Raw genomic sequence first — 25688 nt, forward strand, 5'->3', positions numbered from 1 at the left:
ATTTTTTTTAATGAATGTTTTTCTGCGCTACCGTGACTGGACCCAACTCCACGGACTGCAGAAGCCGCTGGAGCCCAGAGCATGCCACTGAGCTGCTCTACTAGCCAAGCCTGAATGCCCAGGTGATAGGCCGTTTGCTCCAGGAGTCCGTCATCACAGCCACTAGACGGCCCGTTAAACTGAAATGCCGCAGCTCGAATGGCGAGTCAGACTGTTAAAAAAAATGTGCTTAGTGGCATTAATCATACTTATAATACTCTATGACTCACACTGTAGTTTTCGCAAGACAACATAAACAGCGCCCTAGCACACTCCTAACCTGCCACCTGGCTAATTGTGTCCCATCCCGAGGCCCCCTCAATCAATGCCTCGTGCTGATACGGCGGCTGTACCAGAGTTGCATGTGTCATGTGCTGACTTAGGCAGCTAATCTGTGCTGCCAACCGGGCCGCACTGCTTGGCTTTGGGGTTACTTTTACAAGTGGGCGTCTCTGCACGTCTGACCGCCACAGCCCTAGATTTAGATTACACTGCATATTTGTGGGGCAGATGATGATGCCACCTCTGCCCTCCTGGTAATCAGGACAGCGTTGATTGTGGCACCGGAATACAAGCCCCTCCCCCTTGCAGGCCAAGAGCAGCGTGTTGGTTTTCCCCATACATCTGAGCAGAACAGTAGCTTTGAGCTAAGCAGGGAAATCGGGCCCCTCTACCTGGGCAGGCTGAGCATTGATACTAGTGCTCTCATATAGCGGGGGCCCGCTGTCAAGTGGTCGTAACAATTGACTGTTGTGAGAAAATGTCACTCGTAGTCATTGAAATGTCACTCATAATTATATTGAAATTGTGAAAATGTTACACATAGCAATCTGAAATCTTGGCAGCTATGTCTATTTCCTCTGCCCAACTGTTGTAACTGTCTCTTGTGCTAACCTTTTGAAGCATCACGGCACACAACATGAAACACTAAGAAGCAGGTAAGTATTAAATATTTATTAAGGTAACAAGGCTCACACAGCTGGGAGGCAGAGTGTTGTATCTTATCGTTAATGGTCCTTGTCGCGGACTGTAGTTATCTGTCGAGGTATGGCCCTACGTCATGCATTCCATTTTGGAATGCCAGTGTTCCTTTTATGTGACGTCACCCCTGCCCCGGCCATCTTCTCCCCTATCCACCGTCCCTATACCTGCTCTGTCCTTCCTGTCCCAGGGGGGCCTTTCTATCTTATACTTAATAAAAGGATATACCTTTTCCCCGTATCCGCTCCTGCTTGGCAACAATGGCGACGAGGGTCTGACGGAGGAGAGGCTCACCGGACTGTCGGTGCCGCGCGCATTGCCAGAAGGAGGGAAAGCAGCTGACGTGCTGACGGGTAAACGAAGTAGTCATCATGCTAGAAGAAAGAAGACTGAAGTAAGTGTCGGTGCGTATGGCAGCTTTTGAAATTGACCAGGGCTCGGCGTAGTTGACAGCGCGTGAGGCATCTTGGGAATGCTCCAGCGTCACGCCGGTGAAGAAAGCCCATTGGTGCAAAGGGGAATGACGTCATCGGGGCGGCCATCTTAGGAAAAGAAACCCCGAAGGAATCCTGTCAGTTTCACCGACTGAACGGGAATAAATCAAGCTGAGAGGAAAAAAGGCTAGCGAATTGTAGCGTAAGCCAGTGCCTGCAATAATAAGTTAATGACTGTAAACCAAACGGAATATAGCCGCATAAAAAGAAATAAATCGGCAAAGGTATTCTTAATGAAGCAGGAGAGGAAGCAGTAAAAAATAAAAACGCAGCTGAGCTGTTTTGAAGGGGAAGAATATAAATAAATCCAATACTATTAAAGTATATGAAAACATCATAGTGAACATTCATAAAAACAAAAAGGACACCATTTCAAAAAAAGAAAAGAACGCACTGACAACTCAACTAGTGTGAAGTGAAAATGGCCCAGAGCAATAACATCTGTGTGCCTCCACTATTTTTAGAGGAACCTGGGAGGCCCACGATGAAATGGAAGAAATGGTTAAGGGCATTCGAGAACTATATTGTGTCCATAGATGGAAAAAAATATGATGCAGAAAGGAAGTTAGCTCTTTTATTCGGATTGTTAGGCAAAACAGGGCAAGAAGTGTTCGATAGTTTGCCTGAATACGAGAATCCACCAGGGGTATTTATACCACTAAATGAGTATGATGAAGCTATCAAGAGACTTGAGAAACAGTATGATGAGGAGAGCAACATAATGGTGGGGAGGCATAAGTTCGCACTCAGCAAACAAGAAGAGGGTGAAACTATAGAAGAGTACATAGGATGTCTAAGAGTGCTGGCAAAAGATTGCGAGTTTAATGAAATGACGGATGTCTACATAAGAGATCAAATAGTATTTTATTGTCACTCAAAGAAGGTTCAAGAGAGCCTGTTGACATGCAGGAACCCCACGTTACAGGAGGTAACAGACATAGCTAAAGCCATTGAAAGATCATTGGTCACCACGAAGGTACTGTCAACCAGTAATAGTCATACCAGCGTATGTTATATACAAGACAAAAGGAGGAGTGAACAGAAAGGACAAGAGAAAAGCTGGGGAGATAAGAGAACTGGAGGAAGAAATTTAAATTGCTTTAGATGCGGTTCGCACGAACATCTTGCAGATCATAAGTCATGCCCAGCAATCAGTAAAAAATTAGCAAAATGCAAAAGATTTGGCCATTTTACAACCTTGTGTAAAACTAAGCAAAGAACGTCTGAAAGTGTTATGGTGAATATGGTAGGAGACTTCGACGAGGAGATGTGCGAAAAAATAGTTTTATGCGTAGACATGGAAGGAGGAAGAATCAAAGGACCCATTGGAGAAGCAAAAATTGGAGACATTGAATTACAATTTTGTGCAGACTCTGGGTCGCCCTTAACAATCGTATCGGATCTGATGTTCGAGGAGAAATGGCCGGAATATCATTGAATGAAACAGACGTGAACCCCAAGGCTTTTGGGGAAAAGGACATTGAAATGAAGGGTTATTTCAATGACTCGGTCACATTCAGAGGTAGGACAATCCACACGAAAATGTACGTGGCAGTAAAGGGCAAGATCTTAATAGGATGGAAAGACTTGGCAAAGTTGGGCGTGATACTCCAACCAGGAGCAAAGGAACCTATTATTCTAAGAGAAGAGCTAGTGAACAGTATATGCATGGTTGAAAGCCAAGGAACAGTTGAAGAGGTAGTTGAAAAGTATGGTGAGGTTTTTAAAGACTCTATAGGTTGTGTACGTGGTTTTACACACGAAATCAAATTGAAAGAGGGTGCAGAGCCAATCAAGCACAAGGTGAGAGCTATACCATTGTCCCTAAGAAGTGAACTGAAAGAAGTATTGGTCAAGCTATGCGATGAAGGCGTAATAGAAGAGGCGGATGCATCCGAATGGGTGTCGGCAATAGTAGTTTCGAAGAAAAGGAAGACGGGAGACATAAGGCTATGTGTGGACCTAAGGTCATTGAATAAAAATATACTAGTAAACTGCCACCCTCTCCCACTGATACAGGACATCTTACAATCGGTGGCAGGATCGAAATTCTTCACTCTTATCGACTTAAAAGCAGCATACCACCAGGTCACGCTAGAAGAGGAATCCAAAAGACTTACTACGTTCATAACGCCCTTCGGCGCGTACAGATACATAAGATTACCCTTCGGGCTGGCCTCCTCAGGGGTTTTCCAGAAACTAATGGATATACTGTTTGGCGAAATCCAGGGAGTGAAAGCGTTCCAGGACGACATCCTGATACACACTGAAACTGAGCAAGAACACCTACAGGTGCTGAGCAGAGTACTAAACGTTCTGTGGAAAAGAGGAATGACGGTGTCGAAAGAAAAGTGTAAATTCATGAGACAGAAGATAGAATACTTGGGTCATGAACTTTCATCAGAGGGAATCACCCCAAAAGACGACCTGGTCAAAGCAATCCGGGAGGCACCGGAACCAAAAGACAAGGAAACCCTGAAGTCCTTCCTAGGACTCAGCGAGTACTACGCAAAATTTGTGAAGGGATATGCAGATAAAGTGGAACCACTGAGGAAGGTGTTAAGAAAGAACACGAGTTACGTGTGGATGCCGGAGCAAGAGCAAGCCCTCAATAAGATAAAGGAAGACATAGCAAAGGCACCAGCTCTGAAAGCATACGACCCCAAGCTGGCGAACATCATCACAGTAGACGCCAGCGCCAAAGGCATAGGAGCAGTGTTTTGCCAGATGAAGGAAGGCAAGGAGAACACCATCGCTTTCATCTCAAGGAGACTAAACGACACGGAGAAGCACTACAGCACGATCGAGCGAGAGGCTCTGGCATGCGTGTGGGCAGTGCAAAAACTAAAGAACTATCTGTGGGGAAAGAAGTTCGAAATAGTTACGGACCACAAGCCGCTCGTACACATGATGGATGGAGAAGGTCGTGGCAGCGGGAATGCAAGCTCCAGACTCATAAGGCTTTTATCTAAGCTCCAGGAGTACACATTCGGAATAAAGCACATCAAAGGGGGCCTGAACAGCAGAGCAGACCGCCTGTCAAGAATGCCTCTGGAAAACCATGAGCGTGAGTCCTTGGACGACGTAGAATGTGTAGTGGCCTGGGTTGACGCCGTGGAAGACGAATATGGGTCCATAACTGAAGGTGAATGGAAAGAAGGAATGGAGGAAGATTGGATAGTAAGCAAAGTTATGCAGTACGTGCAGTCGAAATAGCCCCCAATAAGGAATTTGAGAACCGAGTTCAAAAGCTATCAGCAGATTAGTGAAGAACTAAATGTGGAAAACGGCATACTAAGAAGATGTGAACAGTTCATACCTCCAGCGGCACTGAGGCAGAAAATAATAAAACTGGCACACAAAGGACACCCAGGAAGTAACGCTACAAAAAACATCATCAAAAAACACTACTGGTGGCCAGGAATACATCAGGAGGTGAACAACTTCATCGACGAATGCGAGTCATGTCTCAAGGCAGACAAACACTGGAAGATAAGGAAAGGGGAGCTGCAGATGGTGGAGATACCGAGTGGACCATGGCAAAAAATTGCTGTAGATTTTGCTGGCCCGTTCCTGATATTGCCAGAAGACAACAGGTACGTGATAGTTGTGACGGACTACTACTCCAAATGGCTGCATTTTAAGTTCGTACAATCGATCACGACAGAAAAAGTGATCAAGTTCTTTAAAAAAATGTTCGCTGTTGAGGGACAACCCAAAATCTTAGTCTCCGACAACGGAACACAACTGATTTCTGCACAAATGGTGGAGTTCCTGAAGAAGGCGGGCATAAAACAACAAAAGACGCCGCTGTATAGCCCCAAGAGTAACGGCCAAGTGGAGAGAGTGAATACATCAAGGAAGGGATCCAATTAGCCATCGCATCTCAACTAAATGTGAAGGACAGTATACGTGAAAAAATAAACACATACAACAACACACCGAATGAAACTACTAAATTCACTCCATTTTACCTTATGAGAGGGAGAGAGTGTAGGGATGTGCTTACGCCAAAATTCGATGATTGGTACAGGAGCGGGGGCGAAACTGAACAGATAAGGGACGATGAGCTGCACGTCAGAGAGAAAATCGTTCTGAAACAGGAAAAGACCAAAAGCACGCTGACCAAGTCAATAAAGCCATGGCAAAGGAGATAGAGCGCGGAGACTGGGTTATGGCAAAGAAACCTGGCTTGGTGACCAAAGGAGAATCAACCTACAGTGGTCCAGTGCAAGTGCAAGAATCCACCAAAGGGGCAGTGTACCTAGGAAAAAAGGGCTGGCGAAGCAAAGACGATGTGGTCAAGCTAAAACATGGACAAGAGAAGATCATTCTCAATGGTAAAAGAGCGGAAGAGGAAGATGCTGATGATAGCATCCTAGAATGGGATGAAGTGTCCGGTAGCCCGTACTCCAGGATGGAAAAAGAGCTGGGCAACCTGTCCAACGTCGGGAGTATGACGAAAAGCAGTATCCTTGACAAGAGTCACCACGAGGAAGAACCAGACATTGCCCCCGTCAGGGTCCCAGCACCGGGAGGGGCAGGTGTAAAAACTAGAAGTGGAAGGCAAATCAGAATGCCAAAACGTTATGAGGATTTTGTTCAAGACTAAATGTGTTTTGTGGGGTAAAGGAGGGAGATGTTGTATCTTATCGTTAATGGTCCTTGTCGCGGACCGTAGTTATCTGTCGCGGTATGGCCCTACGTCATGCATTCCATTTTGGAATGCCAGTGTTCCTTTTATGTGACGTCACCCCTGCCCCGGCCATCTTCTCCCCTATCCACCGTCCCTATACCTGCTCTGTCCTTCCTGTCCCTGGTGGGCCTTTCTATCTTACACTTAATAAAAGGATATACCTTTCCCCGTGTCCGCTCCTGCTTCGCAACACAGAGCGGCTATCAATAACAGCTGGTGAGAAACAGAATGATGACGCTCGAAGTGACGTGAGTTAAATAGTGAATGAACGTTCTAAGTGACATAAGTGAAAGGCAACCAATTATGTTCAGACCAACACAACTTGCTGAAACGCTGAAACCAGATATACAACACTTTTGTCATTGTAAAATTTGTCATTTATATTCATATTTTTGCTTGTACAGTCTGTGCTTGAGATTGTGTGCCTTATGCCTGCGTCGTTTTGATTCTATGGCATGCTATTTTTATTTGCTCCATTCCTGTAACAGTTCTCTCATGTAACGTAACTGGTTCTATTGTACAGCGCTCTGACACCTTCGGGTAAAGTCCGCGCTATATAAAAATGCATAAATAAATAAATAAATAAAATAAAATAGAATAAAATGTAAACGTCTCAGTTGAACTACTATTACTGTAATCCTGTGTGTTGAAGAGCGCTCTGGTGCCTTCAGGACATATCTGCGCTATATAAAACTGCAAATAAATAAGTCCGTCGTATCCACAGCAGCACGTGCCAAGTGGACTAACGATGGCTGCCTCTGAAGGCGGGAAGTATCGCATGGGCCTCGACATAGAAAACGGACACGGCGGGGAGGAAGGGCCTCGACATAGAAAACAGACACGGCGGGGAGGAAGGGCCTCGACATAGAAAACGGACACGGCAGGGAGGAAGGGCCGCCATGTTGGAAAAGTGCACCCCGACCTACTGGTCGCGAGAGCTCGTAACAAAACTGTAAACTTAAATGGCCGAATATGAAATGGGGCGGAGCCAGCATGCTTAGGTGTTTAAAAAAACACACAAATCAAGTATTCTTCGAGAACTTAACGATGAAGGCCTACATTAGAGTAATATCCGTCTCTTCTGAACAATCACTAAAGAGCGTTGATCGGACCCGGATGTACGAGGGTGGGTATATTATAGATCGAAAGACAGTTTCTACTCAATGAAAGGCGAAGACTCGTAGGTACCGTTCAGCAGCTTGCCGAGCACGACAAGTGTCCCTTTTCTATGTTCACTCATGCCGAGCACGACAAGTGTCCCTTTTCTATGTTCACTCATGCCGAGCACGACAAGTGTCCCTTTTCTATGTTCACTCATGCCGAGCACGACAAGTGTCCCTTTTCTATGTTCACCCATTCCGAGCACGACAAGTGTCCCTTTTCTATGTTCACTCATGCCGAGCACGACAAGTGTCCCTTTTCTATGTTCACTCATGCCGAGCACGACAAGTGTCCCTTTTCTATGTTCACTCATGCCGAGCACGACAAGTGTCCCTTTTCTATGTTCACTCATGCCGAGCACGACAAGTGTCCCTTTTCTATGTTCACTCATGCCGAGCACGACAAGTGTCCCTTTTCTATGTTCACTCATGCCGAGCACGACAAGTGTCCCTTTTCTATGTTCACTAACACTCTGGAGACTGGCGCAGCAACGGAAGCTTTAACAGGCCTCCAGCATTGTGACGACACAAAGAAACGGGGCTCCCGTTGGACAGTCCCCGAACCGATGCTCCCGTGTCCCCTCTGCCCAATGAGCGTCGAGCTCAAGACAGACAGGTTCATTTAGACCCGCCCCTGGCTGTTCTCGACAGCCTCGAGGTGGGCGGGAAGGCTATTGTGATTGGTGGAGCTCGGTGCCCGTCTCGCTCCGGACTCGGACTGCGCCTGCGCGGTTTATCGAAGGGGTCAAGCAAGAGTCTGTCAGGGTGGGCGGCTTCGAAGGAGCGGCGGCTGTGGACGGTGACAGAGCCGGCGGCCCACCGGTGAGTGACATCCTGCTCGCGCCCCCGCGGCCTATTCTCGTCCCTGAGGCTTACTGTGCGCCCCGGGCGGCTGTTTATGGCATTCAGAACAGCTCCAGCCAATTGGATTCGCCGTCATAATCGAGGTTGGGTGGTGATTGGGCAATGTCCTTGTAGCTCCTCTCGGCGACCAATCGCGCGAAGAGGGCGGGGCTTAATAGAACTTCCGGCGCACGGCATGTGTGTGTTAAAATGGGCGACTTTATTCATGTTAACTATTTTGACATGAAAGGAAGGAGGCGAGCGGGCGCTCATTGGAGGCTTGAAATGTGCCCCTGGACGTCGTTAAAGGTTTTAATATGTATGATAGTTATACCAGCAATCTAACAAAGACTGGACTCGTACACACACAGACTCTTGCAGTTAGGCTATTTAAATTTGAAGCATGATTGAAAATTAGAAGCATGGTACTTTGAATCCTGGTGAAGGATAGCAAAGCCGGCTGAGCCTCTTCTACGGTCGAGCACGTGATGTTGTTCTAGCAGTGTTAAAACGCATTTAAGAGGTCTTTAAATGATCACCAGCATAGCTGCCAAGGTTTCAGATTGCTTATGTGTGATATTTTCATAATTTCAGTGTAATTATGAGTGACATTCAACAAAAATGAGTGACACCTCTGTTTCGCGGGTAGGTTTTGGTTATTGCTAGCGCTTGGACGCCTCAGGGCAGCAATTCGCGCTCTACAAATCCACATCATAATCATAATCACACTTTCGCAGGGTCAAAAATCAAGCAATGAAGACAAGGGAAACAAATATCAGAAATTACACCCTCATTTTGTTTTACGACGATATATATAGGTATGGCATGAAGGTCGGACATGCAACAGGGTACATTTATACTGTTATCATATCAGTGATTCTAATATTTATGATTACAACTGTGCTCAAGAGCGCTCTTTTGTGTAATATACAATAAGAACCTTAAGATGGCCACTGCAACTTGGCTTAAGGAGTAGCCTCCCACTGACTTAAAAATGAAAGACACAACAATCAGAATAATAGCTGACTTACTAAAAGTACTTATTATAACACTGCTACTTTATTTAGGTACAGAGGATTGACAACCTGATGTCGGTGAAAAATTCAAAGTATGCAAATCAATTAACAAATAGATGATGCAGAATAGAGGGCGACAGAGTTTCTACTTTGACACACAAAAGTACTAGAAACTCTAGGTAACGTTGAGTAACTGAAAATGAAAAAGCGGGCTATTAAAGGAAATATCACACATGATCTATTCAAGAGTTCCTGTTTACAAAGCACTTCAAACACAGACTTTGAAAGTCCATCTAAAATTAACACTCTGAGGCAGGGGTGGAAACATAGGTGCGACAAGACAAACCCACATTTGTGATGCGAAAAAAACACATATGGCCAATGTGGTTGCAGACAGACACCGCCTTTCCTACCCACGGGCTCTAACTTCATCCAATCCTTTCCATCTCACCAGGTCACTGCTGCTGCTGAGGTGGTCTCGGTGACGGTGCTGGAGGCTGCAGTACTGCTAACGGACTCTGTCATGGCGAGGAGTCCCAAGCAGTGTCGCTGAGCATAGCAGCTCTGGGCCTAGTTCAGCAGAATGAAAATACACAGCAACAAACAAGTTGCGCACGTGCAGTCCTTCGGTTCTGCTTACGTGTTGCTGCTGAACTCTTGTCCTACCTGCCAATTCTAGACGGGGCATCTTTAAAAGTCAAGTGCTGTTGCAGGAGGGTGCACAATGCTGTAGCACGCAGCTAGTTGCTGGGAGGTGCCTCAGTGATGGACTGGCCATTGGTAGTCGGGTTCAGTAGTCTCCTTGTGCATGAGACTAAAATGAAAGGAAAGTACTGGGCAACAACGTGATTTACGTATGACGTCAGGACAATCATCTTTCCTCGGCAACCAATTATCTTAAAAAAACCTCGAGGGCGGGGGGGTCTATATGCTATATCCCTCAAACATAACTGAAAAATCCTGACTTACTTGAACCCAAGTGCGATGCATGCCGTCGCTGCCGGCCCGGGTTGAGCCTCCTAAACAGAGTTGTGCTAATGAAAGCTACAGCTGAGCCCTGAAGACGGCGCGACCGACACTCCCATCTTGACCGGGTACAAACATTAAATTAGTTTGCAATGCTTCAGTTGTGTGCAGCAGGCAGAGGTCAGATAGCTCACAATGTGTCACTGCATGCTGCCAGCAGCACACCAGGCTCATGCTGCTTCACCTAATGGCCTACTTTTTTAGCAACAAGGGACCCCAATTCAGTCAGCCAGGGACCTCGGGGAACAATTTTATGAAACAACAACGGTCCCATGCATGGATTGATAAAAACAACTAATAAATATAGACGAAATCAATTCTATATTTTAGAAGGACATGCCCAGCCGGACAGAGGTCATTCGGGTTTACTGAATAAACAAAATTCTCAAGATAAAACAAGAATACCTTCCACAAAGCCCCTATGTGGTGCACAAGCCTGTGCCCAACACTTACGGGGTGATTACAGTTGGAGAGAACAGGAAAGGTTCAAAGGCAAAACAAGCGTTTTCTGTTTACATATGCATTGTACAGAAAATATCAAGCTGCACCGTTACAGAAAATCAAACAATCAGATATTTGTATAGGGTGCATGAGCAAGTCGACGGCGTTTCGGTTCCACTAAGGAATCATAGGAACCATCATCAGGACAAACAATTAATTTTGCCTTTTTCACTAGACCTCAATTTTGCCGAGGCAGTGCGTGTTAGGTCAAGGCACAAGTCGATGCTCAGTATTGCCCGGACCGACAGCCCAACTTAAGGCGGCGGTTTACCTAGTTACACAATCGTAACCGGACGACGCCAGGGCAAGCCGATATATTCGGTCATGAAGATGTTCCCTGACGCCAATGCATTTCAGTGCGGTAATGCGGATTACCACACTGAAATGCGCTAGTGTTACGCCTGATGCGTGACACTTGGCAGGCCTGAACCAGGCTAAACTTACATAAACGGAATCGCTATACTATATAAGAAGGATTTTACACAAAGTCGTATTTATACACCAACTCCTGACCCTTTCTGAATCTGAGCAAGTAGCAGACTTAATTCGTTTACTTGTTTGTGACCAAAACGGGAGAAATGCTAAATAGACTCAGCTAATCTACGTAGTGCAGCTAATGTCCAAATAAGTGATTTCGAGACGTGCCTGTCATCTGATTTTGAGCAATAGAGAGCTTCCAGTAAGTTAACAATGTTGGGTTTAGGTGTAACGTTTAGGGTTACTTTTAAGCTCCTGCTTAAGTTCACCCAATTGGCCAGAAACCCCGGTGTTCTCTTCAACCTATCTAAGACAACTGACGTTTTCGCAACTCTGCCCATCCGCTGCAACATATTTCTAACTTCTGAATATGTGCAAGATGCATCATTACCGTCATCACATCTAGAATCACTCTTTAAGCACTATTGATTGACTTCACCCATTACTCCTACATTCTTCTACTTGATCTCTATACAGTTTACCCAGGGACATCTTCCTTGTCTATATGCAGCCAGCAAAAAACAGTGGCATATGCAAACAAATCTGTGTATTCAAAGCACTACTAGTGTAGCTCCTCACTGCTTCACCAATATCGTAAGCTAAGATCCATAACCTTTTAGTCACTCTCAATCGATACTATGCTGTCTCTCAGTTGCAGTCCTTCTACCCTTTGGGCCTCCTGCACTTGAACTACCTAATTGCAGACATTCGTGAAACCCTTTCTCTAAGAGCTGAAAATATCAGTGAATAAACCTATATTATTTATTGAACGGTGACCACAATTCTAGCCCATATATTCTGTAGCGATGTACATTTGCTGCCTTCTGCTCCACTTCATTTGTCCTTACCAGTCATTTACTCCATGCCTGTGCTGATATTGATCCAAACTATTGGTAATCGCCTCACCCTCATTGATTATTGTACATTTTTATTGCTGTTTAAAAAGCTTCTGATCAACATGCTATTCTTGCCAAATAAATAAACATTCTATGTGAGAATTAGAATTTATTTGGATTAAGATTATGTGGAGTTTTTTTGTTGTTGGCATAATCGGACAATTCGGCATGGTTCTGCCCCGCCTGGGCCTAGGATGGACACCCCTTGTTTAAGGAAAGGGTACTGGTTATCAACCAGGATTTTTCCAGATTAGTGTACTTATAATTTATTCCTAATTGTCAATGCAGTGTAAATTCTATTTGTCTTTGTAATGGGCTCATGAAAATTACTCAGCTATTTAGAAAGGTATTTCTCTGTTTTGCTGTTTTTATTATCATGTACATCCGTTCATGCTATCTTGCTTCTCTTGGTTTACAGCAAATTTCCAGAATTGCCCTAAACGTTATTCTAGGAAGAGTAGCATGTATATAACAAGCATTTGCAATGCAATAGGTCTTGCATTAGGAACGTTTGAGCTATTGGTATTGTAAATTACACATTTTTTATTAATGTTTTGTTTTTGAAAATAGCTAAATTAATAGCTTTGTCATTTACAATTCCAATAGTTATAACTTTCGCAAATGTGACACCTATAGCATTTGTAATGCAATATGTGTTGAATTTACGTGACTTACATGTATTGATATTACAAATAACAATGGCTTTTAATTTTTTGTAATAATTAATACTTAAATAAGTTATTGTAATTTATAATGGCAATAGCTTAAACTTTATAAATAACTTTTGTGAAGATTATGTTCAGTGTAATTTATTGTGACGAAAATCCAAAAACAGAAGTGAAATATTAACATATTTTTGTTACATTTGTAATAAAGCTTGATACATTGAGAGAATATATTTGAACCAGTTGTTGTTGAATGGTTGCACAGATTGATGCTGTTGTAGCGCTGAGTGATGTTGTGATGGCGAACGAGCGATGCTGTGGCGTTCAGTGACGCTGTGGTAGCGCATAGTGATGTTGTGGTGCCGCCGAGTGATGCTGTATGCTATGCTACTTTTTGTTTTATTATCCTCTGTTATGTTTTGTTTTTCTATGCTATGTTTTGTATCCTATGTTTTGCTTTGTTATGCTATGCTGTGTTTTGTTATGCTATGCTGTGTTTTGTTATGCTATGCTGTGTTTTGTTATGCTGTTGTGTTTTGGTATGCTATGTTTTGGTATGCTATGCTGTGTTTTGGTATGCTATGCTGTGTTTTGGTATGCTATGCTGTGTTTTGCTATGCTATGCTGTGTTTTGCTATGCTTTGTTATGCTATGCTATGTTTTGTTAGGCTATTTTTTGTTGTTTTATTATGCTATGCTATGTTTTGTTATAGGCTATTTTTTGTTGTTTTATCATGCTATGCTATGTTTTGCTATGCTATGCTATGTTTTGCTATGCTATGTTTTGTTTTATTATGCTTTGCTATGTTTTGCTATGCTATGTTTTCTTATGTATGCTATGTTTTGTTGTGTTTTATTATGCTATGTGTTGTGTTTTGTTATGCTATGTGTTGTGTTTTGTTATGCTATGTTTTGTTGTGTTTGGTATGCTATGTTTTGCTATGCTATTATATGTTTTGTTTTGCTATGCTATGTTTTGTTGTGTTTTGTTAAGCTATGCTATGTGTTGTGTTTTGTTTTGTTATGCTACGTTATGCTATGTTTTGTTATGCTATGTTGTGTTTTATTATGCTATGTTTTGCTATACTGTTTTGTTATGCTATGTTTTGTTATGCTATGTTTTGTTATGCTATGTTTTGTTATGCTATGTTTTGTTATGCTATGTTTTGTTATGCTATGTTTTGTTATGCTATGTTTTTTATGCTATGCTTTGTTTTGTTATGCTTTGTTTTGTTATGCTTTGTTTTGTTATGCTTTGTTTTGTTATGCTATGCTGTGTTTTGTTATGCTATGTTTTGTTGCGTTTTGTTATGCCATGCTTTGCTATGCTATGTTTTGCTATGCTTTGCTTTTGTTTTGGGTGAGAGATTTTTTTAATTTTTTTTATTTAGCAACACAAAAAGATTTGTACATGACAAAAGACGTATTCATAAGCAGAAATTATGCATGTATCAACATTAATATTTCTTATGATTAATACAGATTATGTAATCATGTAAGCAAAAGAACATAACATAATGGTTACATCAAAGAGTAAATAGAAATTAAAGAGTTGTTATTATTACTATTTTAATGTAATTATCTGGTCCTAATATTCCAGCCCTCAATCGGCTCCCAAATTCTTTCCCCTCGCATCCTGGCTTTTTTCCCTCTTCATGTGTAAATTGCTTTTTCTTGATTATTAATCCCTAAGTATCGTGTCAGCCATATTTGGAAATTAGGGGTTTCTGTCTCCTTCCTTCGTGATGCTAGGATTATTCTGTACACCGCCGTCCCTAGAAAGAGGCATATTTCCTCCTCCTTGCTGTGCATAAGAGTATTGTCATATCCTAGTAGATATAGAGTCGGTGATTCAGCTACGGCATGGCCGAACACTTCTTGCCAAAATTCCGCTATCATTTGTCTGAAAGGTGTTAATTTGTCATATTCATAGAACATATGTATCAGATGTGCTGGACTAGTACCGCAGCGAGGACATTCGGAATTCACTCTTTTCCCCCAAGTATACAGTTTGGCCGGTGTGTAATATAGATTATATATTGTCTTATACAACTGGGCCTTTAAGTTAGAAGAAATAAATGATTCTGATAAGATCTGTAGTGACATGTCAATATCGGCATTAAGATGTTAAGTTTATTTGCCCATATAGATTCAATATGCTCTACATCATCCTTCTTACTTTCTAGCAACATATCATAGAATGTGCCTATCCTGGATGTTGATTTCCCTATACAGTCCAATAAGGGGATATTTATCAAAGAGATATTAGGGATGCTATTTGCTATGCTTTGCTATGCTGTTTTGTTATGTAACGCTATGTTTTGTTATGTTATGCTGTTTTGTTCTGTTTTGTTATGCTATGCTATGTTTTGTTTTGCTATGCTATGTTTTGTTTTATTATGCTTTGCTATGTTTTGCTATGCTATGTTTTCTTATGTATGCTGTTTTGTTGTGTTTTATTATGCTATGTGTTGTGTTTTGTTATGCTATGTTTTGTTGTGTTTGGTATGCTATGTTTTGCTATGCTATTATATGTTTTGTTTTGCTATGCTATGTTTTGTTAAGCTATGCTATGTGTTGTGTTTTGTTTTGTTATGCTATGTTGTGTTTTATTATGCTATGTTTTGCTATACTGTTTAGCTATACTGTTTTGTTATGCTATGTTTTGTTATGCTATGCTTTGTTTTGTTATGTAATGCTATGGTTTGTTATGTTATGCTATGTTTTGTTGTGTTTTGTTATGCTATGCTATGTTTTGTTTTGCTTTGCTTTGTTTTTTATGCTTTGTTTTGTTATGCTATGCAATGTTTTGTTATGCTATGCATTGTTGTGTTATGCTATGTTTTGTTTTGTTATGCTATGTTTTTTGCTATCCTATACTTTGTTTTGTTATGCTATGCTATGCTGATGAGGGGGTGTGAGGGTGAGGGGTTGTGAGGGTGAGGGGTTGTAGGGATTGTGGGGGGTGAGGTTGTGGGGGTGTGAGGGTGAGTGAGGGAGTGTGTGGGGGTGAGGTTGTGGGGGTGTGAGGGTGACGGTGTATGAGGGTGAGGGGGTGAGAGGGTGGTGAGGGGTTGTAGGGGTGAGGGGTTGTGGGGGTGACTGGTTGTGAGGGTGAGGGGTTGTAGGGGTTGTGGGGTGTGAGGTGGGGGTGTGAGGGTGAGGAGGTTAGGGTGAGGGAGTGTGAGGGTGTGTGGGAGGGAGGGGGGTGAGAGGGTTGTGAGGGTGAGGAGTTGTGAGGTGAGGGGGTGAGGGTGGGTGAGGGTGAGGGGGTGTGTGAGGGTGAGGGGGTGTGTGAGGATGGGTGAGGTGATGTGTTGTGAGGGTGATGGGGTGAGGGGCTGTGGGGTTGTGAGGGTGCAGTGAGTGAGGGTGTGTGTGAGAGCGTGAGGGGGTGAGGGAGGGTGAGGGAGTGTGAGGGTGAGGGGTTGTGAGGGGATGTGAGGGTGAAGGGGTGGGTGAGGGGATGAGAGGAGGTGTGAGGGTGAAAGTGAGGGTGAGGGGGTGTGAGGATGGGAGTGTGAGAGGGGCTGTGAGGTGACGATGAGGGGGTGTGAGGTGAGGATGAGGGGAGGTGAGGGGGTGTGAGTGAGGGTGAGGGGGTGTGAGTGAGGGTGAGGGGGTGTGAGTGAGGGGGTGAGGGTGAGAGGGTGGTGAGGGTGTGAGTGGGGGTGTGGGGCTAAGAGGGTGTGAGGGTGAGGGGATGTGAGGGTGAGGTTTACAAATTCCGGGCTTATGTAGAGGAAGGTGGCACCCGCATGGTGGGATTGCTGCCTGGTGAGGCGAGGGGGGCTGCGGTTCGCTTTAGAGGCTTGTTAGGGGTAGTAAGCAATATGCATGCATTCCGTACAACCATGAGGGAAGTGGGTAGAAGGTGACTGTGAGAAAAAGATTGAAGTGGAGATTTGACAGTCGTGCAATTGGCGAGCTGACTGTGGGGGACTGGTGGGGTGGGAGAGAGACGATCAGAAGTGGAAAGTGAGGGGTCGAACTAGTAGAGTGATTAGAAAGTAGGGGGGGACGGAGATGATGAGACTAAATGGGCTGGGAAGCGAAGATTGTGATTCTGTACAGATGGAAATAGGGTGAGGGGCAAGAGAATAGGACATGCACAGACACGCTGATGGGGTGGGTGGCATATGAGACGTAGAGCTATTCGAGACCTAAAAACACAGGAACGCGGTAGTAGACAAACAACAAAGTAACTAGACACATAGACAGGAGTAAAACGTATACAGAGAAGGGAAACACATGTACAAAAACACGGGGTTCATTATGCAACAGAGGAGATGGACACACTGTCACATGTGTAGAACACAAAACACGCGTCCGCCCTATTTCAATGTAAAAAAAAAATAATAATCGGAGCGCGATGTTCACATAGAACTCAGAACATCGCGCTTCACAACGTGCATACAAAGTAAAGTTCAACAGGCGGCCGCTTCAATTACTGCGCTTGTGAAGACGCAATGATTTCAATGTAAATAAAAAATAAATAAATGGAGCGCGATGTTCACATACAACTCAGAACATAGCGCTTCACAACGTGCATACAAAGTAAAGTTCAACAGGCGGCCGCTACAATTACTGTACTTGTGAGGAGGCCATGATTTCAATGTAAAGAAAACAAGAGTGTAGTTTTGCCTTCTCGTGCAATTAGTGCAGCAGGTGCTGAAATGCCCTTGGTTTCCTATTTTTGAGGATAAGGGTTAAGCTTGCGGCTGCACAACAACACAAAGCGGAGTCACTCGTGGATGACGAGGTGCTAACAACATACGTTTACCAAATATCCAGGACTTAGTGCCTGAACTACAAGAGACACTGGTGATTGTTGTTAAAGGATAGGTACTAGCAGCTTTTCACTAATTGGAAACCGGGCGGAGGCCAGATGTGCCGATCGTGTAGTAGTGATGGGGGGGAAGGGGGACGGGTGGGTCATGAGCGCGGCAAAGAAGGGTGACTGGAGGAAAGTCGGGGTGTGATCTGATGAATGAAAGGTGGTGGCGATGAGAAGGGGGGACGGAGTAAGCCGTTACGTAGGTTGAGTTGTGTTGGGGGCAGAAGCGGGGAGTGGATACTATAGAAGAACGAGGAGTGATGGAAACAGAGTGAGAGAAAGGAGGGGAGCAGAGGATTGAAACAAGCTCTCGGCATTGCTGTGGCGGGGGGAGCGGGAGCGCATTCCTTTGAAGTCTGATGCGGGGGGCGGGGCAGCGGCAACCTTTGAAGAGTGATTTGGGTGGGGAGCGGCAGCCTTTGAAGTCTGATGTGAGACACAGACAAATGGTGGTATGACGTTGCTAGCCTCGTGCACACGCCTGTCTCACATGAACTGTGGCTAATCCGCAGCCGTTTTGGTAGACTTTTCTTTTCTACTTACTATAATTCTCGCCAGCCTCGCCAGCAATGCGCAAGCGCATTGGCAGGCGAGACCTAAAAAAGTGTTGAAAAAATGGTTAATGTTTATTGATTTTTGTTGTTATTGTTTATTGATCGATCACGGTGTGTGACATTGAAAGTGTTGGTTGTCATTGGTAGCAGTATTTTTAGGATAAGAGATGCCTTGGGGATTTTTTTTTTTTTTTTTAAACTCTTTATTCTTGACTGGCACAAGGTGTTATACATTACTTCACATTGTTACATCTGTTTACATTTCAGTCTTTTCCGTTTTCTTCTTTAGTGATTATACATTTCGTATCTATTCCAGTGTGTGTCGTTTTCTCATACAGGCTCTGAATAACCTCATTTATAAGCTATAACCATTAAAACGTGGCTATTTGATCAATAATCACATCCCTCTCTAAGGCAGATCTCAGCAAATACTTAGCGCCAAGATGCCCACGGGCCTTCGCTGCGCTTAACAAGTGTTTAAATAAATAAATAAATAAATAAGATCTTGAGTTAAATAACTTCTAAACCCCAACTACCCTTTTGTCCCACCCTCCCGCTTTCCGTCTCCTGGTCGTCCTCTCTTGTACACTCTATATTACGGATCAACGTGTCTCAAACTATCCTGAAATAAATGGATGGACTAGGCATGTAAAGGTATTGCTGCTCGTGAGTCCTAGCCCCCCTCCGCTATATGTAAGTGTTTTACCCCACTTGGCCTCCCGGGATATCTAGATCCGTCTCTTCCAGCTCAATTATCATCAAGTCCCAATCCTGCGCGATAGGGTATTTGCGACGGCCCTTGTTCTCTTCTTCTCGCAGCGCCGCAGATTCGGCTTTGCCCCATTTCAGCAAGTCAGTCCGCCACAGGTCTACCTGCGGGGCCCTGGGCGACTTCCATCGCATAGTGAGCACCCTAATAGCCAGTACGAGTGCTAGAACCATGAATTTCAGTTGTGCTTTGCGTGTTTTGGGTCTTTTCCTATTCCCTATCAAGCAGGGTAATGCTCCCTCAGGGATCCGGAGCGTAGTTATGGAGTGTATCGTGTTTGGTCGTCCCCCAGTAAGTATGTAATCTCGGGCATGTCCAGAGCATGTGTAGAATATGTGCCTCATCTTGTTGACATCTCGGGCAGCAATGTGCGGCAGTAGGGAACATCCTATGAAGTCTCTGCGGTGTAAGATATGCTCTATGGAGAATCATGGCCTGTATGAACTGAAACTTAACATTCCTAGACACTCTTCTATGATGACCCAATATTATTTTCCACTCCCCGTCCGTTATGTTTTCCCCGGAGTCCTCAGTCCAAACCTCTCTAAGTGTGTTGATCGGCGACGTCACATGTTCTCTGATTCCGACATACAGCCATTTCACCAGATGTCCCCTCGTGCCCATGTAATGTAGGAGGTGTACTAATTCGTGTTGTTCTGGCTTCGTGCGCTGTGGGGCCCAAGCTCGCTGCACGAAGTGCGTCACTGAGGCGTGTACCATGTATAAGCGCGGAGGCGCCCCCGTGATCTGTACAAAGGAAGCGTGATCTAGCATGGCATCATCTCCAAACAGGTCTCCCACTCTGCCCACCCCGGCCTCCATCCAGGGACGTAGTCTACGCGATGGCAGGGTCCCCTGTGGTGTTGGGAGTCCCAGTAGGGGTATCTTGTCTGCATACGGAAAGGTCCCAGCCGTGTATGACAGTGCTTTCCTCCAGCAGGTCAAGGCCACATGTAGGAGAGGGTGGCAGTCTCTGGGAATCCTAGCATTGGGCAGTAGGAGGGAGTGTAATTCTCCACGTGCTAATTTGTCCGCCGTGTAAGCTATCTCATGGAGATCTCTGCCCGCCACCCATCGGGTCAACCATTGGAGCTGGCTAGCATAGTAATAGTTCTGCAGGTCTGGCACGCCCAGGCCTCCCCGTCTAGAGTGTAGTTGCAGTTTTTTAAGGCTGATACGTCTTCTCCCCGAGCCCCATATAAGGGTGATCAGTAATGTATTGAGCGCGGTGAAAGTTTGTCGCGGGAGCAGAATCGGCAGGTTTACAAAGAAATACAATATACGGGGGAGCAGGACCATCTTTGAGATCGCCACTCGTCCCATTACCGACAAGGGTAGGGACGTCCAGAAGCCTATACTACTACGGAGACCCGTAATGGCCTTCCGGATATTACCGTCCATTTGGGCCGCCGGGTCTCTGTATACGTTAATTCCGAGATATTTAAACGTGGTCGGTGCCACTTGGATGTCATGAGCGCCGAACTGTATGTGGGGGGGCTGTTGTCCATCCCGAAAAAAGAACCCCAGAGACTTTCCCGGGTTTATAGCCAAGCCAGATATGGTCTCAAATCGTCTGAAGATAGACGCCAGGTGGGAGTGGTCCCCTCGTAGGTTCCGGAGGAATACGAAGATATCGTCGGCGTATATAGAGACCATGTGGTCCGTACCCTCCACCGGTATGCTGTCCTCCCTAGCTCTATTGCGGAGCGCAATAGCCAGTGGCTCCTGCGTCAGAACGAACAGCAGCGGCGATAGCGGGCAGCCCTGTCGGGTGCCCCGGTGGACTTCATAGCTGTTAGAAGTGTATCTGCCCGTACGCGCCCTGGCGGTCGGGCCCGTGTATAGTAGGCGGATCCATTTTATAAGGGACTCCGGGAATCTAAATCGATGCAGGACCTCGAACATGAAGTTCCACGTCAGGGAGTCAAACGCCTGGCGGAGATCCAGGGCTATACAGCCAGCATGTGGTAGAGTAGTAGGGGTAGTTGTCATAAGGGCATGAAGGCGTCTCGAGTTTTGGGAGGTACTTCTTTCCGGGAGAAAGCCACATTGATCAGTATGGATCAGGCCAGGGAGGTGGTGCTGGATCCGCATGGCGATAGCCTTACTGAGGATCTTATATTCCGTGGGAAGCATGGAGAGGGGCCTGTAGTTACCCACCTCCAGAGTGTCCCTACCTCGTTTCGGGACAGAAATCACCAAGGCCTGCATGGTGGTGTCCGGGAGATGCCCGTCTCGTAGGCAGTGTTGTATATTTTCTCCAGTACGGGGGCCAGCTCTTCAGTATATGGTTGATAGAACTCTCCTGGTAGGCCATCCATGCCCGGGGTCTTTCCTCGGTTAAGTGTGTGAATTGCTATCCTTATTTCGTGCTGTGTGATAGGCCCAGCCAGGGCCGCCTGAATTCCCGGGGCCAGCCTTGGGAGTGTAAGCTCTCCCAGGAAGTCCGTCATGTCGTCTCCGGCCTCCACATGGGGTGGAGCATAGAGGTTCTCCAGGTGGGTCTTAAATATTTTGTTAATCCCTAGTTGTGTGTGTACTTGTTCGCCCGCTGCGTTTCGAATAGCCGTTATTGTAGGGCACTCTGGGGCGTCTCTGACCTGCCGGGCAAGTAGAGCCCCGGATCTGTCCGCCTCCGCTTGTTGGCGTTTCAGGTATGTCCTGTAATCTATCACCCTCAGGGTTTCCAGCAGCTCTGCATGTTCAATGTTGCACAGCTGCAGATCTGCTTTCCTGTCGGGGTCCTGCCCTGACGCATTTTCAAGGTCTCGCAAGCGCCTTTCCACGTCGCATAATTTATCATGGATCTCCTGTCTGGCTCCCACCAGTCGGCCTATAGCAGCCCCCCGAATCACAGCCTTCATTGCATCCCATACGACTAGGTTCGAGGACGCCGAGTCCCAGTTTGTGGCAAAGTATTCAGTCAAAGTGTCAGCTATATGTGATCGAAATGGACCATCCTCTAGCAGTGTGGGGTTAAGTCTCCATGTAGGGACTGGCGAGGGTACCTTTCCCCAGTGTAGATCAAGTGTCAGTGGTCGGTGGTCTGAAAACGTTTTAGCTAGGTAGTCCGATGTGGCGCATCTAGTCAAGATGGAGTTGGAGCACACAAATCTATCTAATCGGGTATGTAGGTTGTGTACGGGGGAGTAGCATGAATATTCTCTGTGTGTTGGGTGCAGTGCGCGCCAGATGTCCGGCAACCGCCAGCCCTGGAGCCATGCCCCAAAAGAGCCTGATAGTTTATGTATTCCCGCCGCCTGTAGTGGGGGGTGTGACCTGCCTAGGGCCACATCTAAAATCATGTTCCAGTCACCCCCTAATATCCAGGGGACATCTATCCAGTCCGCTAATGCCCGGCCCACTGCAGCAAGGAATCTATCTTGGTCAAAATTCGGGGCGTAGATGCTGCCCAAGACCACCACCTCCCCGTCCAGAGTGCCTCTCACTAGTACATAGCGCCCTTGGTCGTCCGTGCGTCTTTCTAGTTCCACGAACGGGGTGCCGTGACGTACCCATATCGTGGCCCCCCTGGAAAAGGCAGAGTATGTTGTGGAAAATACAGTACCCCTCCACTTCTTCCGCAGCAGGAGTGACTCGGAGTGTGTCATGTGAGATTCCTGAAGGAACACTATATGTGCTTGTTGTCTAAGTAGGAAAGCATGCACTCTGTGTTTCTTCTGTACAGCCCCCAGTCCCCTCACATTCCAGGTGACCAGCCTATACTTTCCTTTAACATCAGCCATAACCATTTGTAGGTGTCGCAAAGAGTGTTCCCGTATGATCAAGCAACTGATTTTTTATCATCAACCAGGAGACAGTTCCCTCCCTATCCCAAACCCCAACTGTGAAGGCGCAGCCTCTAAACCCTGCTGTGCCAAACCATAAACTTGTAATCAAAAGTAAACAGGTAACGTTGCATACGCTAGTGGGGGGTCGACCAAGCACTTGCCATGTCCATAGTGCCATACTCGGTCAAGCCGCCGGCTCAGCGGTGCCGCCGGGAGAGTTCTGTCATATTTGCGTAGTATCTATAGCCACGCCTCATTGAGGGGGGGGGGGAAGCAAAGGGACAGGGGAGGGGGGAAGGGAGGAGGGAAGGATCATGGCCGCTGTCTATTGCTGGCAGCAGGATGCAACAGGTGTCCCAGGGGCACAGGAAATGCCCGAGCTTCATTCCACGAGCCTCAGACAGATGTCTCACTTCTCCTCCCTTCTCAAGTCCAGTCCATCTAGTGTAATCCAGTAAGGGGAGGGTTTCATAGGTATTCAAAACAAACACAGAATCTCTCCCCTCCCACCTCCGCCACCCCCCAGTTCATTCAAAAAGGATATCATGATGCAGCCAGGCCTCAGGACAGAGCCACAGGGAGTATCATTCTTGGGCATTATCCATAAGTTCGTCCGCAGCTCTGAGTGTCACTGTCGGGAATAGGACCATGCTGCCGTCCGAGTCCGAATGGACTGTGCTGTCCTCAGTGTCCGAGGTGATCTTCTCTCGATCTTCCCTGAAGGAGCCCACTGCTGCCACTGCATCATTTTGTCCCTGCTTCTGTTGGTGGACAGTGGGTTTGTGCTGTTTCGGGTGATTGCGTCTGGCGGTGTTCCCGGTCCCTCCCCGTTTCGAGCTTTCGTTGGACCCAGCATCTGTAGAAGTTTGCGTTTGATCCAGATGGTCTTCAATTTCCATTGTTTCCATCCATTCCTCCACGTCGGCCGGGCTTTCAAAAAGTGAGATTTTTTACCATGGATCACTTTCAGGCGCGCAGGGAATAACAAGGCGTAGCGTAGTTTGGCCCGCTGTAGTCTCTGTTTTACTTCGTAGTAGGAGGATCTCTGTTTCTGTACTTGAGTGATGTAGTCCGGGTACAATAAGATTCGTTTGTTCTCCCACTGTATGTTCGATTTTAGTCTGGCCTGGTTCAGCAGCATGTCTCTATCCCGATAATTTAGGATCTTGACAATAAGCGGCCGTGATGTTTGTCCCGGTTTCGGCTGGCCAGTTGGGATCCTGTGAGCTCTCTCTACACAGAAGAATGATGACAAACCCTCAGAGGCGACATTATCCCGGAACCACTGTTCCATGAACTCCGCTGCACGGGCTCCCTCGCTTCTTTCTGGCAGGCCAATAACGCGGATGTTATTGCGTCTATTACGCCCTTCAGCATCCTCCACGCGGTCCATCAGGGTTTTTACTTGACGTTGGATCAATTGTACGGAGTCCGTATGTTCCGCCACCGCCGGTGTAAGTTCAGCTATCGTCAGGCCCTGATCCCTGACTCTATCCGCTAATTTCTCATGGTCTGCTTTAAGCAAGGAAAGGTTGGTGGTGAGGGTGCCCATCTGTGTCTCCATCACCGTCCTGGAGTCTCTGATCTCTTTAAGTATGAGGTCCAACTTGTCTCCCTGTTGGTTCTCCGTGGACCCGGAAGTCAATGTCAGTGACGCTGGGCCCCCCGGGTCCGCGTCCAGGGTGGGTCCCGTGCCCGCTCCCTCCTTGCCCTCCGTAGTCTTCACGCCTTTACGCACCATGGTGGACTGCGGGTGTCCAGGTAGCAGAGAGGGTTACGTTTCCGGCCGAGTTGCGTCCGCTCAGCGTGCGTTATACGTCCTGGAAGTGACCTGCTCGGCCTCTCCTTCCACTCCCTCCCGGGGCGTTCTCCAGTGGGGTCTCAGTAATTCCGCAGAGGGAGGCGGGGTGTGTTTCCCACCCAGTCCAGGCCAAGTGGGCCCTCAAGCGGCCCCTAGTATCCCTCCTGTTAGGCAAAGTGGTTCTCCCACCCACTATCCGGGTCCAGCTGTCCAGGGTCTCCAGCAGACTCAACTGACCTCAGTTACTTACTGGCTGCCAGTCTTGAAGAGGCAGAGGCCGACCCAGGGGGGTCGGTCAGCGGCGTATGGTAGGTGGCGCCCTGGCCCCCGTCTATGTCCCAGATCCCGATCCACTCGTGGGGGTAGGGCCTATTTCACCGCGGCTCCCCCGCTCTTCAGTCGATCCCCTGGGGGTCCCCGCAGCAAGGTCCAGTCACGGGCTCCTGGGTCCCCGCCCGCCTTATTCCGCCACCACCTCCAATCAGGGCCGCATCTGCACTCGCGGCCACAGTGTCCCGCACAGCTTCTGGCCCCAGGGGTTCTCTCCTCACGCCCCCAGGCTCCTCACCTCGATGCAGGATGTCGATGGGCCAGGCGGGGAGGGCCCCAGTCCGCAGGCGCCGCCGTCGGCGCGGGCAGTCGATCTCCAGCGCCCGCGCCTCGGATCCCCAGGTCTCAGCTCGGGGCCGGGCACAGCCCTCCCCGCTCCCGCTGGTATCCGGGGTCGCAGGGTATTGGTCAGCACTCCCAGCAGGTGTATAGACAGGATCTCTGTCGCGGAGGTCCGTTTCCGGTCCGCCGATGCTCCGTCGCACCGCCGCCTTCCTGTCTCCACTCTCCGGGCACCTCTGTCACTCGAGCCCCCGGTCAGTAGCGTGGCACCAGGCCGCAGATCCAAACACGGCGGAGCTCCGATCCTCCGGCCAGCAACTCACTAGGATTTTCAGCGGAGCAGGCAGGGGGTCCAAATTACTGGAATCAGTCGTTTTTAGGTAAAGTCAGCCCCTCGGCGTGGGCTGCAGGATATTTACTCCCCCGGCGGCTCCGGAGCCCTAGCAAACTCCGTCCGCCATGTTGGCCTGCTAGCCACGCCCCCTCTGCCTTGGGGATTTGATACATTTTTATTGGTTATCTTTGTTTAT

The 25688-nt window shown here is 46.8% G+C and overlaps 1 protein-coding gene across 1 annotated transcript in view; it reads left to right on the forward strand.

Moving 5' to 3' along the window:
• Nucleotides 1-5655: 5655 nt before the first annotated feature.
• Nucleotides 5656-25688, forward strand: part of LOC144757114 (uncharacterized) — a 73974-nt gene continuing 53941 nt past the window's right edge. The window contains exons 1-2 of the mRNA XM_078646359.1: nucleotides 5656-6080; nucleotides 7926-8192. Of these exons, the coding sequence (XP_078502485.1) occupies nucleotides 5656-6080; nucleotides 7926-8192 (692 nt within the window). The remainder of the gene's footprint in view (nucleotides 6081-7925; nucleotides 8193-25688) is intronic.

The sequence above is a fragment of the Lissotriton helveticus genome, chromosome 1_1 (assembly GCF_964261635.1).
Source record: "Lissotriton helveticus chromosome 1_1, aLisHel1.1, whole genome shotgun sequence".
Taxonomy (NCBI): domain Eukaryota; kingdom Metazoa; phylum Chordata; class Amphibia; order Caudata; family Salamandridae; genus Lissotriton; species Lissotriton helveticus.